The sequence below is a fragment of the Corvus kubaryi genome, unplaced genomic scaffold (assembly GCF_017639235.1).
Source record: "Corvus kubaryi isolate FWS band 111438036 unplaced genomic scaffold, C.kubaryi_AGA036_p1.0 37392, whole genome shotgun sequence".
NCBI lineage: Eukaryota > Metazoa > Chordata > Aves > Passeriformes > Corvidae > Corvus > Corvus kubaryi.
In genome coordinates this window covers 3732190-3746267 of record NW_024581131.1, presented here as the reverse complement: position 1 = coordinate 3746267, position 14078 = coordinate 3732190, and the positions used below count along the sequence as shown (strand labels likewise).

At 40.0% G+C, this 14078-nt stretch overlaps 1 protein-coding gene across 4 annotated transcripts; it reads left to right on the top strand.

Moving 5' to 3' along the window:
- The first annotated feature begins 704 nt into the window (after positions 1-704).
- On the top strand, positions 705-13896 carry UEVLD (UEV and lactate/malate dehyrogenase domains). Of its 4 annotated transcripts, none has more exons than XM_042038445.1 (12): positions 705-788; positions 2849-2933; positions 3569-3631; positions 4366-4529; positions 5381-5516; positions 5947-6068; positions 6682-6787; positions 8558-8728; positions 9507-9680; positions 9966-10050; positions 10669-10792; positions 12109-13896. In XM_042038445.1, the coding sequence occupies exons 1-12, from the start codon at positions 747-749 to the stop codon at positions 12271-12273; spliced, it is 1437 nt and encodes a 478-aa protein (XP_041894379.1). In that variant the 5' UTR covers positions 705-746; the 3' UTR covers positions 12274-13896. The 4 variants fall into 4 exon arrangements, 3 of the variants coding, with proteins under 3 accessions (XP_041894379.1, XP_041894380.1, XP_041894381.1); XM_042038446.1 differs by lacking the exon at positions 705-788 and adding an exon at positions 1226-1246; XR_006017774.1 differs by lacking the exons at positions 10669-10792; positions 12109-13896 and adding an exon at positions 8864-8948 and having other exon boundaries at positions 9966-9999.
- The last annotated feature ends 182 nt before the right edge of the window (positions 13897-14078 follow it).

Below are 14078 nucleotides of genomic sequence, written 5' to 3'. Positions count from 1 at the left end.
GGCCCACTTTCCAGAAGGCAGTTTTCTGGTGTCTCTGCTGTGTGGCAGGGAGGCTTAAAAAAGAAGAGATTAAGGTAGGGAAACAAATTCATGTCAGGTTTGTATTTACATACTTTTAACTCCATAAAGCTGCAAATCAGTTTCGATACTGTCAACATAGAGGGAAGAAATCCCCGCATGCCTCTAATATCTGTGTATGGTCACAAGGATGGTGAAGGGTCTGGAGGGAAAGCCACAGGAGAGGTGGATGAGGTCACTTGACTTGCTCAGCCTGGAGGAGACGGAGACCTCACTGCAGTTACAACTTCCTCATGAGGGGAAGCAGAGGGGCAGACACTGCTCCCCTTCTGTGGTGACCAGTGACAGGATGCAAGGAAATGGCCTGAAGTTGTCAGGCGAGGATTAGGCTGGATATCAGGAAAAGGTTCTTCACCCAGAAGGTGGCTGGGTGCTGGAACAGGCTCCCCAGGGCAGTGGTCACAGCACCAAGCCTCACAGAGCTCAACAAGCATTTGGACAATGCTCTCAGGCACATGGTGCGACTTCTGGGGTGTCTTGTGCAGGGCCAGGAGTGGCACTCCATGATCCTGGTGTCTATGTGCCCTCCCGCCCGCAGATCCACCACAAGGATCGTTAAACCCTCCGTGCTTTCCCACGTCGGCCGGGACGAGCCCAGCCCAGCCCAGCGCCCTGAGGGGCGGCGCTGCCCCGCGCGGGGGCCGCCGGGAAGGCGGCGCGCGCCCGCCATGGCGCTGGCGGAGGAGGCGCTCCGGAGGCAGCTGGGCAAGGTGCGCGCGCGGGGAGGGGGCGCGCGGGCGGCGCTGAGGGAGGGGAAGGGAAGGGCCGCGGGAGCGCGCGGGAGCGGGAGCGCGCGTGCCGGACGGGCCGGGAAGGGCGGCGGTGTCCTGGTGCCGAGGGACTCCCGTCCCGTCCCGTCCCGTCGCATCCCGGTGTCCGAGCTGTCCTAATACAGCTGAACTTTAAGTTGCAGTGGTTTCACGCCGTGCCTCACAACTGAAACTTTACTCTTCCCTCAAAAATTGATTTTTTTAAAATTTTAATTTATTTTTTTTTTTTTTTTTTTTTTTTTGGGTGTCATTCCCCTCGTTAGCGCCTCCACGCCTTAGGAGCACAGACGCGTTGTTGTAGCATCTTCTCTGAGCCTTTTAATTTCCATGTGAGAAAGTGAGGTGGGCGTATTGAAGCTTTGGGCATGCCAAATAATTTTGGGTGCGAAATGAGGAAGGTCTGTATCTGAGTCACCTCGTAAATCCTGCGGTCTTTAGAAGAGGACAAACTTTTTGATAGGAATGCCTCGTTTTGTATTACGAATAGAAGGAGGCCAGCTAGGGAAAGATGACTGGTTTCACAATCAGATGTATCGATGCTTCTAAAAAATGTTGTAAGTGTAAGTTGTATTGGTGCTTTTTTCTGGTCTTAAAATCAAGAGTCAAACACGGTTAGAAGGGAAAAAGGGATTTTACCTTGGTATTTATTTTAAGGATCCTTAGGTGCACACGTCCAGGTCGAGTGCACCGAAAATGCACATCACAATGCACCCCCCAATAGATCTGGTATAACATTATAGGTTTTACTAATTAGCAAATCTATCAAAGATTCCCCAATGAGAGGCTCGAGTGAGCCCCCCTCCCCAAGGGACCTTCCCCTGGATGGTTCTGTCTTAGTTTACAGAATGTGTTCTGGAGAGGAAGCTTCTAAAATGTTGAGTCTCCTAGCCTGACAAACAGGTCCAACAATGTAGGTGAAAAGCACTAATACAGAAGTTGTAAAAAACTTATAATGGGGGTATAAAAGAAAAGGCAAAAAATCTTCATGGCATCAGTACAGACATTCATAATTAGGGAACTAACTTTTTTTTTTTTCTGCATGACTTTGCAGAATCTTGTGATGGGGAGAAGTAAACTAAAAGGTGTTTCTTGTCATCAGCTCTGTGTTTTCCTGTAGAAAGTAGAAAAATAACTGTGCCATGCTCATAGCTGTCCTATTGCTGCTGGGGTGACAGACTGAAGAGAAATTCGATTTTAGCTGCTACTTTGTGACAATTATTCCAGGGCACTGAGCAGCTCTTTAAGCCACTGTCAGACAGCAGTTTTGTTTGCTTAGGCAAGGGTTCCAAAAAAAACAGCAGCAGGTTTCCTGAATGAGAAATAGAGGCTCTAATCTAGGAAATGGAAAGCAGTCTTTATAACTTTGGGATGTGGGAGGATGCAAATCTCTTGGAAGTTCACATGTCGGACTGGCTGGGGACAGTCTCAATGAAGCCGCAGTGATTCGTTTTCTCAGCTCTCAAGGACAGCTTAAAAATGAAAAAAAAAAAATTCCCAGAGGCTAATTACTTATACATTTAACATGTTTGTGGAAAGGGACATCTTAGGAAACTGTTCTAAAATGTGTGCAGGTGGATCTGAGTTTAACTGTGTCAGTAAGAAAATAAACCCCTTCTAAGAGGTTCATATTTTTATATTCTTTTTAATTATTGTGTAATTGTAATTATTGTGTAATAATTGTGTATTGCACAGAAGAGACTAAATTTTCCTAAACCCCTGTTCACACAGCTGTAAAGGGGAAGAAATGGTGTACAGGGAGTGATGCTCAGAATTTCAGAATTCTTATGCAGCAACAGCAGACCTGCAATAGCTTCAAAGCTTTTTTGTAATCAGTTCTTTCTGATAATTTATTTCACATCAAAACTATTTATAATACAAGTAATTATGACCTTCCCGTTCTTGTGTTTCTGTCTTCTCTAGTGGCCTTTCCCCTATCTCTTGTAATGAAAGAATCCTTTGAAGTGAATCTTTTTTCCTTATTTTTTTCTCCCCCTTCCCAGTATAAATTCAGAGACCTGACCATAGAAGAGCTGAAGAATGTTAGCAAGACCTACCCCAACTTCACTTTCTCCATGAACACATACAGTAAGAAGTGATACAGTTACTTTGAACTATTCGTGGGACTTCTTACTTGCCATAAATGCAGACTGTGTGTAATAGAATGTGAATATGTTTCAGTTGTGTTCCTGTCTTTATGTTGACTTGCAGTAAAACTTCTCATGCTGCGTTACTGTTCCTGAATGCTCTTCCAAGAGTGCATACATATAAAAACCTCAGCAAGTCATTTACTTCATCTTACTTCAACTTGTCAGTAATTATAGAATATTGATGCTTTAAATTCTTTATATGCAACACCATTTTCCCTATATGTTATTTTTATATTGAAAGTATTTTGATGGCTTTAGCTTATAGAGTGTGACTTCCAGAATCCATCAGCCTGACTGGAAATTCCTACAACATCAGAATTACCCAGGACAAGGGGTTTTCAGACTAATGATGAGCTTAGTTGTACCAATGCAATTTTTGTTAAAATTTCATTAAGGAAATATTTAAAAGGATAGGGGGGACCTTAGTAACATTCTAGTCTTGGTTCCTTCAGGAGCAGTATATTTGATTTCTAAAGAAAAATCACCATTATATATTTGTAGTTATAGATGGGATTGCTATGCCAGGTTTGAAAGGAGTTATTATTTTCTTTTAAATTACATTTTTAATTTCAGCCTTCAAGGATGGATCCCAGAAGGACCTCCTGAATTTTAGTGGTACTGTTCCAGTGAAATATGGTAAGATAAATCAAATGTAATTTTCTTGCCAGTTATGAATCAAAATGTAAAATGTGTTGGGTGCTGCATCTTAACAGTTCACTGTGCAGTGTCTTCAAAGTGGGCTGGAAAGGATTTTGCATTAATTGGCAGAAGCCACTTCTACTGCATAAACAAGTGCACAGGTGCTGAAATGAGGTGGTATTAATTAAATAAGTAAATTAACTATTAAAAAAGTGGTGTTGTTTGAGACCGTGTAGGCAAACTCTTTGGTGCTAATGGAGCTTGTGTGAACTGAGACCTACACTTGTACAGACAGTGTCCAAAAATAACTAGTAGGCAGCTTTTTATTTTCAACCTAAAGCCTTTGAAGTCTGGTGCAAAGCTCTTTATAGATGTCTTTTTGTACTAGGTGTGTTAAATTTTAAAATAAGTATGAAATATATGTATGAAACCTTTCTTTGCTGGGAAGAGGGGACAGGTTGGCTAAGAGAGGACCCTGGGAAGCAAAACAGCAGCAAAGCTTTATATTAAGAAAGGCACAATCAGTAGCACTTCAAGTTGATCCAGACAAGTCTGGTTTTATTAATTAGCCTAAGTAATATAAATACTTTCCAGTGTGAATCTGGAAAGTGATCTGTCAGGCTTTTTGCCTTTGTTATTACTAAGTGTGAATCATATCACACACACAACTGGTCTTCAGCGCCTCTTCCTGATGCAGATGTTAGTAATGGCTTTTATTTTGTGTTGAACAGGTAATTCCTATAACATACCTATTCATCTGTGGATCCTGGATTCTCATCCCTTTGCTCCCCCCATTTGCTTCCTGAAGCCGACTGCAAACATGGGCATTTCAGTGGGAAAACATGTTGATGCACGTGGCAGGATTTATTTGCCCTACCTGCAAAACTGGAGCCATGTAAGAGGTGGAGTGGCTGGCAGGGGAAGGAAGTGTTTGGGAATACTGCATGGTATCATTTGGAGCTTTCAGGCAGTCTGAGGCTTGTAAAGGAAGTTGGAAGTGATTTTAACAAAAAAAAGGGACTGATTCTTTACAAAGCAATGTTAGCATCATGATACTTTGTTGCTATGAATAGTGAGACCAGTTGAGTGTCCCTCAGGAAAGTTCAATGAAAGTGTCTACCTTTTGGGTGTTTCTCTTTTGGCAGAACTCTGAAACAGCACAGAGATTCAAAAATCAATTCTGTTGCTAAATGATTTTATGCTTTGTATTAAATTACTCACTTCAATATGACTGCCAGGCCAGTAAAAATGATTCAATGAATGCCAGCTTTTTGAAATGAATGGGCTGTATTTTACATTATTGATACAGAAATTCCTATGGGAGCTTCTGCTGACTTCACAGTGTGTTTTGCCTGAAGGAGGACTGAATTGCCAGAATTCTGGACAGTTGAGCTCATCTAAGAAGACTGAACTATCTTTTCTTTAGCTAGGACTTCTCCCTTTTGTAATACTGGATGTGGTTATATCAAAGGTTTCCATATGTTCATGGATGACTTCAAAAATTAATAGCACTGGTACTTTCAATTTTAGAATTCCTTTTTGTTAAATTCCTTTTAATCCATACTCCTGTTTGGAAAGCAGCTTCTCAAAGTGATGCTTTTCTTTCCCTTAGGTGTTTGTGTAAATGTTAAGAGTGTCAGTATTTATAATTTGATTAAATTTTGTATGGCTCTGGCAGCTCACAGCTGATAGCACTATATGAAATAGCTATTCAGCTGTTTTGTCTTCTGTATTGCTGTATTTCAGCCTAAATCAACTCTCATTGGATTAATCAAGGAAATGATTGCAAAGTTTGAGGAAGAGCTCCCTTTGTATTCACTGTCATCTTCTGATGCAGCCAGGCAATCAGAACTTCTCTCCTATATTGCAAAGATTACTGAAGGTGGGGATGTTTTCATGGACTTGTTTCTAATGTTCTTATAAAATATATTCACTTATTGTCATTATTTGATGTCACAAAGAAGACCCCATGGTTTATATTTTACAAGTTTTATGCCCATGGGATGTATTTACACCTGTAACAGCAGCAAAGGGGGTGCTGGTTTTGTGGTATTAGTGTCTAGCTTCCTGCTATTATCATGCTCATCTATTTCTACTTAGTGAAAAAACATGCCTATCTAGAGAGGAATATTTGTGTTTTACACCTTGCAAGTTGTGGTGAATTTTCTGTGGTCAGGCTTGACTGCTGTTTTGAAAAAGTTCATGTAACTTGATTTAACTCTGGCATAACTATGATCCTTTATGAAGCAGCAATAGTTGTATTGATACAGTGTGGACCAGCACCTAATTTTGTGGTTTTCTTTTAATTGTAGGAGAGACTGACATGAAATCAAGGAGTAAAATTGGAGGCAAAAATGAAGGATGTTTTAACAAAATTACTGTTGTTGGAGCTGGAGATCTTGGCATTGCCTGTGTACTAGCAGTTGCAGCAAAGGTACATAATTATGAAAAATAGCAACAGACCTGATTAATAGAGAGGATTCCAATCTAGTTCTTAATATCTCACACTAAGGAATACCTCATCAGTTTGAACAACTGTCACTGCGTAGGTCATTTGTCTCTTCAGTTTACTTATGGACATGCAGAGGTGTTCGTTTTCTGCCCTGGTTTCTCAGTCAGCTCTTTTAATTATAAGAGTTAAATACTGAATTCACTTACTTTGAAAAATCCTTAAAGGACTCTTGCCTGAGTGGTAGCCTGTCACAATGGGGATCTCCTAGTTCCCTGGAAAAGAATAGTCCATAGATGGTCTGTACTTCATCACAGCTGCATGTTAGATGCAACAGTAGTGTCAACATTTTTGACTTCCCAGAGATAGTTCTGTAAGTTTTTTGTTTGTTTTGTAATGTGTTTTTTTCCAGTTAGACTTCTTAAACTAAATCCTTTCTCTTGTGATTTGGGTGTAATTTTCACCAGTAATTTTGTTTGATTTGTACATAGTACAACAAACAATGAAATGGGAGGAATTTGGGGTTTTATTCCTCACTCCCACAAGAGCAAGTTTTCTTTTGGTTTATTATTGACCTGTATTTTTTTTATTCATACAGGATGTTGCAGACAAGGTGGTTCTTTTGGATCTTTCTGAAGGTGCAGCAAAAGGAGGAACCATGGATTTGGAGATTTTTGCTGTGCCAAATGTGGAGATCAGCAAAGGTATGAGATGTTGTTTCTGAAACAGGAGTGAGTGCTGTACTGTGTGTGCTTGTGCTCATTTTAACGAGAGCAGGACACCTGGGAAGATACAGAGGCACATAGGCTCTCTTTTTTTAAAAGTCTGTATGTGCAGATAAGAGGCTAATGCTGAAACTGGACTCATGCAGAAATACAGAGAAGCCAAGCTAAAACTTCAGTGTCATGGGCAGAGAAGAGGGAAAGGAGGGGAAAAATATATGCATAGGGATTAGTGAAGGCTGTGAAAGCAGTGTTCAAAAGGCTGACAAATAAAGGTGTGTTTCAAAGTGCTGCTTTCCTAGATTGATGTTCATTAAACATGCACATGGCCAATAATCACTTAATTACTATCACTTAGTCCTTAATCACTATCACTGCATATTCAAACAATGAATTCTTAATAACTTTGTCCTCAGTCAGCTGTGAGCATACAATTCAACAGTCAATGCCATGTCTCTGTAATTAGTGATTAGTTACAGTCTTTGATGGTCTTTGATGGTTGCAGAGGTTGAGGCCATGCAGCTCAGAAGTTTTTCCACAGGGAAAGCTGGAACTGAATTAAACAACATTCTTCCTTGCTTATGTGTCATGTTTCCATGTTCCTTGCACCCTTTGCAAGATGAAATGAGGGGTTTTCTTGTGCTTCTCTTTTAATTTATCTTGTTTTGGGGACAGAGATTTGTTCTGGTTCCCCCAGACATTTTTGTGGCTTATTCTGCACCTGGCATTGCCTGCTGTACATTCTTTGATCTTAACTTGCCGGTTTTACTGCTAGCACACCTTTTTTTCCTGAACCCTGATTGTGCAGCTGTACCACAAATCTGTTTTTTTTTTCCTGAACCCTGTTTGTGCCTCTCTGGTTGCCTGTTGTATGTGTGCACTTAGCTGTGGTATAAGAAGCTTGTGTGTTGTTGCTGGCTGTGCTGTTGGTAGTGTTACAATACTATAAAATGCTTATACACTGTCACCTGCTATTTCAGTATGTTTATATCTAGGTTTGGGGCAAGCAGGTATTAATTATATCCTGCTTAGTATGGTTTTAATTTGTCAGTGTATGAGGCCTCTGCTTTGGCTTCAGCTGGTTCCGAAAGTGGTGCAACAGTCAGATCACTTTGCTTCTGTGTCCAGGCTGATCACCTGTGTGGCACTCAGATATTCAGAGCTACCTGCTCCAGGCAGCTTTGACCTACAGATTCCTGCAGCAAGCGTGGTTGTGTGTTTCTTTGGGCTAATAAATACAATTTGTCTTTTATTTGAGTTAATAAATAGATTTTTGGAGTGCTTTTCATGGTTGTCTACATGTCCTTGATTGAGGTATAAGATCAAAAATTACAGAAGAAGCCTCAGATAAGGAGTAAAAGTCTCCTCTTCGTTCACAATTGGTATAGAATAAAAGGAGCCTTTTCATGGCTTTTTTTTTTTCTTTTTTGCCAAGAAAATTTGGAAAAGTTTATCTGTCAAAGCTGTCTAGATGTTTTCTGGTCTCTGCTCTGTAACCTTGGACAAATTGTAGTCTGGCTTTTGTGATTGGCAACTATAAAACAGGAAAGTAGTTCTGTGGGAGAGCTGTGTTTTATAGGTGCTGTGGAAGTACCCCAAATTCCACACTGGAGGATGGGGAGGGACAGGAGGTGAAGAATCCCTAATTAAGTTGGATGTTGTAGTTCAGCCTTTAGAACAGCTCTTGGTTTTGCATCCAAAACTCTGTAGAATAACATAAATTTCAAAAATACATTTTCTTTTTATTTTCAGATTTTTCTTCTTCAGCTGATTCCAAAGTTGTGGTGCTTACAGTCAATTCTCTGGGTAATGCTCAGACTTACCTTGATGTCATACAAAGCAATGTGGATTTGTTCAGAGGAATTATTCCAGCAGTATCACACTACAGTCAGAATGCTGTTCTCCTTGTTGCTTCTCATCCAGGTATGCTGGTACTTTGCATAATGTTCTGTCCCTCACCTGGCTTTTTCTTTGCCCTGTTTTAAAAGTATGTTACTGCTGAATTACACCCAGTTAGTCAAAAGTTCTTGCTACTCTGAAAGATGTTTTCCTTTTCAGCTTTGAGCAGGACACTGTCTTTGAGGGTTTTTTCTTTACTGTTACCAAGATAAAAGAAAATAGTGTACTTTGTTTAGTGTAACAGGTATGTATTTCTGTGTGTTTCTGTGCATAGTTTCAACCTGGCTGTATCTACATGATTAGCATCCATTGGCTGTTGTCTTGTCAGTTGTGAGTTTTATGTGCACATTTCTCCTGTGCAGGAAGGATAGATCCCTGTGTGTTATGTCCCATATGATCACACTCACAGGCTACTCATATACAAAGTACAGTGTTGATATTAAGTATTGCAGCTAGATTTTGGTGGAAGGTTTAAATCATACAGGTCAGTGATACTGTGAACTAAGACAAGGAAAAATCACTACTTAAAAAGGAAGGATGTGAGTGTGAGCCTCTATCCTGTAATGCATTGGAAGACAGCCCCTTCTTACTCTCTTACTCATTATTGTTGTTATTTTTTCACTTCTTCACCACCTGACTTGGTGTTTTAGGTTGAAATAAACTACCAACACGTTCTTACATGCTTGTGCCATTTCTAAAGTAAAGAAGTCCAGAGTTTTTTGTAATGATGATTCATGATTTGCAGTTGTGTGGAATTTTGAGTGGTCCTTCATTGGCAACATATTTTTTCTTTCACATTTAGTTGAAGTAATGACATTTGTGTCGTGGAAGCTGAGCTCATTTCCTAAAAGCAGAGTAATTGGAGTAGGTGCCAACCTTGATTCTGAGAGATTTCAGTACATCCTGACAAACCTTTTGAAAGCAGAGGTGCTGGCAAAAGATGCCTGGGTTATTGGTGAACAAGGGGAAGACAAAGGTAAAGTGGTACTTTATGATGACTATGAGCATATAATGTCCTGGCAGTGCTTAAATAATTGAATAATGAAAGAATAATTGAGAAAAGTAATGAAGGTAATGAGAAAAGTAATAAGAAGAGTGGTAAATTTTCATAATAATGGTTTTAAGTAATACAGTTCTGGGGTACCAAAGTCTGTAGACTTGGAGTGGTAGCAAAAGTGTTTGACATTTGTCACAGGAAGAAAAAAAAACAAGACAAACCATGACCTCAGATGCTTTTTTTTTGTTGTTTTTTTCTATCTAGTACCATCATGGACCAGCTGTAACGTAGCTGCAAATCAAACAGAAGCAATGGCTGCTCGTAACTCAAGGGAAAAGGTGGCTAACAGGTAACACCATTATAACCTTTTTTTTTTCCTTCATGTTTAGGCACTTGATGTTCATATGTTCTTCAGCTCTTTATGAAGGGGGGGAAGCTTGCTCTAAAATGTTCATATGTTGAGTTTATAGGAAATTGTAGGTCAAGTTTTCACTTTTATGGATGTGTATATGGCCACTGTTTCTCTGAAATTCTTACTAACACCGTGCCTGGGGTGATGTAAGAAGACACCACAATATACACCGGAATATCAGAGCTGTTTGATTGTGTATTTAAAACTAATTCTAGACAAGCCTCTGGCCCACTTTTCTCAGAGCTTCTGTTGGAAGCATTTGCTTCAAAGCAAAGCACCAGTTTGGATGAATTTACGTGATTTAATTATCAGTTACACCTCTTGACAGAAAAGAGAATTGTTATTAGTGTAGATAAAAGGTATTGGAAGGAAATTATTTTCAGCAATTCTTTATTCCATTGTGTTGTTTTCCAAAACAGAGAATCATATTTTTATAGTACACTTTACCTGATATGGTACACTTCAGCCTGTCTTCTGGGTTTTACATAAAAACCAAAATAAGAATAATTGAAATCTAAACATCATGTTTTTCTCCTTTTCCTGGTTTACATATAGAGCTATGGAAGTTCTAAAGGGAAAAGGTCAGAGATCCTGGTCTGTGGGGCTCTCAGTTGCTGATTTGACTGACAGCATTCTGAAGGATAAAAGAAAAGTTCATTCTGTATCCACTCTGGCAAAGGTAAATGTGTTATTAATACCTTTTGGTAGGCACTGTAATTATATTATTTATTATGGATATGACCATTAACTTTAGCAGCACAGACATCTCAGTCTTCTGAAGTAGTGCTACTGCCATTACTTTCTTCCAACAACAGCACTCCATTCTAGTCCAAAAATGAGTAAAAATCACTTACTGTTTTAATCCAAACCAATATTAAGAGTGGATTATTCTCCCAAAAATAATAGTCCAGAGAGACAGTACATTCAAGGTTGCTGCCCAGCATCCCTGGAATAACTGGATTTGGCAAATGAAATGGGAGTTTTAGTTCCCAAGTGCTCAGTATTGAATGTAGATTTTTTTTAGGGGCCAAAAGAATTCTGTATCTTTTCTGAAAGTATAAAATGCATTTTCTGCCAGTATTTTATTTGATCAGGTTGAAACAGCTGCTTTTTTACTCCTTAGTACTTTACTTATGAGGAGAATTATGAAGCAATAGTTAACTTAAAATTGTAGACTGCACTTTGTTTAAAGTTTCTTCTAAGAGGCTTCATTAAAGCATTAGGTAATTCCATATGACAAGAAAATCCATGTAGAAATGTTTACTTGTCACTTCAATTTAGAGCCTTCAGAAGGACAATTTGCATGTCCCTGTGCAGGGAAGTTGAGCTGGCTGCTTATTTTATTGAGTACAAGCACACACCTATTTAAACCATTATGTTTCAAGTGAGGTTTTTAATCATTCCTGAACTAAATGTAGATACAGAGGAGTGACAAGTCTCTTAAAATGAAGAGTAACTACAGAATGTAAAATTTCCCAGACAGATCCCAAAAATGAACACCATCTACAGTGTAAACTTGAATTATAGGGATATAAGTTCAATGAATTCTTTCACAGAATCTATATGGGATCAATATGTGAAAAATATGTTCCCCAGTTTTTAGGCTGCACTATTTATTTTTTCAGTCCTAAAAGAACAAAGGATACTGCACTGTCAAGTGTCCCTGCTTGTTCTACCTAAGAAATGGTGTTTAGTGGTATAAACTTTGCTTGCATTATAGAGATCTCATATAACTATATTGGAAAAATTGCCCAACTGTGGCAATTTCATGGTTCACAAATTTTTATCTGCACAGTAATATTTTACAGTTTCTATTCAGTAACCAATTGCCCAGTATCTAAAGTAAATGGAATTTGACTTATCCAAACATGCCAGATGTTGGAATATCCTCGTTAATTAAAATAATGAAGTAATTTTGTGTAGTTGTATGCTTTTGTGGAGTTGCAGCAGAAATAAGTAACTCTGTGTGTGACTGTTCTTTGTGTGTTGTTTCAGGGATGTTGCAATATAAACAGTGAAGTATTCTTAAGTCTTCCATGTATTCTTGGAACCAGTGGAGTGATTGAAATGGTCAGACTGGAGGAAGACCCACTGGTGCAAGAGAAACTGCAAAGCAGCGCAGGCTCAATTCATGACCTCCAGCAGCAGCTGAGACTGTAAGGAAGGACAAGGGAAGCCTGTGTCTGCTCACTGAAGTCGGAGATTTGCAAGGCAGAAGAGGTTGCTTCATATATGTGGATTTCTGTAGAAAACAGGAAGCTTTGTTACTTTACTTTCCAAAAGTGCTTTCTCAGTTTAGGTTTAAATAATTTAATACTGCACCGTACAGCAATTTTTCCTTGAAAAGTGCACTTTCATTAGCCAAAATGAGGCAGGTAACATGCAAGAATGTTTTACCTAAATTCAGGTGGCACTTGCCTGTGGCTTTTGGCGGCCAACTATAGCCTGATTCTTGGGTTATTCTTAGCTCTTTGCACCTCTTTAGGAGGCAGTCCTGGAGCGTGGCTTACCCAGCTCTGCAGAAACTCCAGTGTGCAGAGCCCACTTGAACCCTTCCTCATGGCTTTTAAATGCTGCATCTGAGGCTTGTTTAGGGAACGGTCACACTCCAGCTCCTCAGGGCACTGGGCATGCAATTCCATAGCTCCATCTTTCATGGCTGGAGATGCTCATATGTCAGTGGACTCCTGCCATTTACTAAGGGGAGCATGATGTTCACAGTATCCTTCAAACCTGAACTATTGGGTATGGATTTCTGTTCACACTTAATGATGTCTGAAATACTCTGGTCATGACTTGCTTGCTTTTATTTTGTAAGGACATTCAGAGCACTAAAGCACCTGCAGTTCTCACTACACACATGCAGCACTGGAACAGGGGCTCTTCCTGAATGGGAGGAGCAGTGGCTGGACTTCAAAGAAAGGGTAAAATCCAGTAGTTAAACAATGCAGGAGTATCTGCTCATTCAGACCTCAATCCAAAGCCAGCTGAGGCAAGGGAGCTTTACATCAGCCTCAGGAGAAGGCAACAGAACCTGTAACCCTCTTCCTTGGAGGCTGAGGATGTGATGAAAAAGCAGAATGTGGATTTTTCGGTAAAAAACAGATGTTTTAGAGCTCAAGGGGTTTTTTGGGTTCTAACCTCTTGAATCACTGCACTGGTAAAAGACTGTATTCCTCCTGATGATACCTCAGCATCACATGGCAGGCACAGGGGATGTGGGCTGCACTCCTGCAGTGCGCAGCTCAGGAATGTCATTCCACGTTTATGCTTTGAGGGGGAACTGGTTAAATATTGTTGAAGCTTTCTAAGCAAAAGTAGGATCTGTGACAGAGCAAAAGATCTGATCCTTTGTGCCTTCCAGTTACATCTCACAAAGAGCCAGACATGCAGGGAGTTCTGAGTGTATACTGATCTCAGAACTGGGATAAAAATTGAAAGAAAAAAACCTTCAGTAATTCATACCTTTTTTTAATTGAATACTCAAATTTCTTTCATTGTAGTGGTAAATGATGGGGCAAAATTAGTGATGGGTGCAGGTAACCAAGTTTGCTGCTATGTTTTTTTAAAGCTGCACTTTGGGGGTTGGTTTTTTTCACTTACTTTGGAAAGAAAACAGTATGAATTTAAGGTTTTACATTGTTTATCATGGTGTTGTTTCTCATCTCTTGAGCATTTCTTTTCATGCGAATAGTCAAACTGTTTATTTAGCTTGGTGCTTTTGTAATAATCTTAAAATGCTGCCAACTCTCACAGGTGTGTTTCATAGATTAATGCTCCTGATCTTGCGTTTGTGTCATATTCCTGGGAACAACAGCCAGAGGGCCGCGGTGGGAAATGGCGCTTTGCTTTAGCACGGGCGATGAACTGCCAGAAAGGCCTTTTAACAATAAACAGCGCTGCAAAGCCGTTCTCAGGGGCTGCCTGGCATTCCCGCCCCGCCGCGGCGGCGGCGCTCGGTGCCC

Coding starts and splice junctions, on each gene's coding strand:
- UEVLD (XM_042038445.1), top strand. CDS start 747: ATGGCGCTGGCGGAGGAGGCGCTCCGGAGGCAGCTGGGCAAG. Junction 8,729..9,506: donor CCTTGTTGCTTCTCATCCAG/GTATGCTGGTAC, acceptor TTTCACATTTAG/TTGAAGTAATGACATTTGTG. Junction 10,793..12,108: donor CTGTATCCACTCTGGCAAAG/GTAAATGTGTTA, acceptor GTGTTGTTTCAG/GGATGTTGCAATATAAACAG.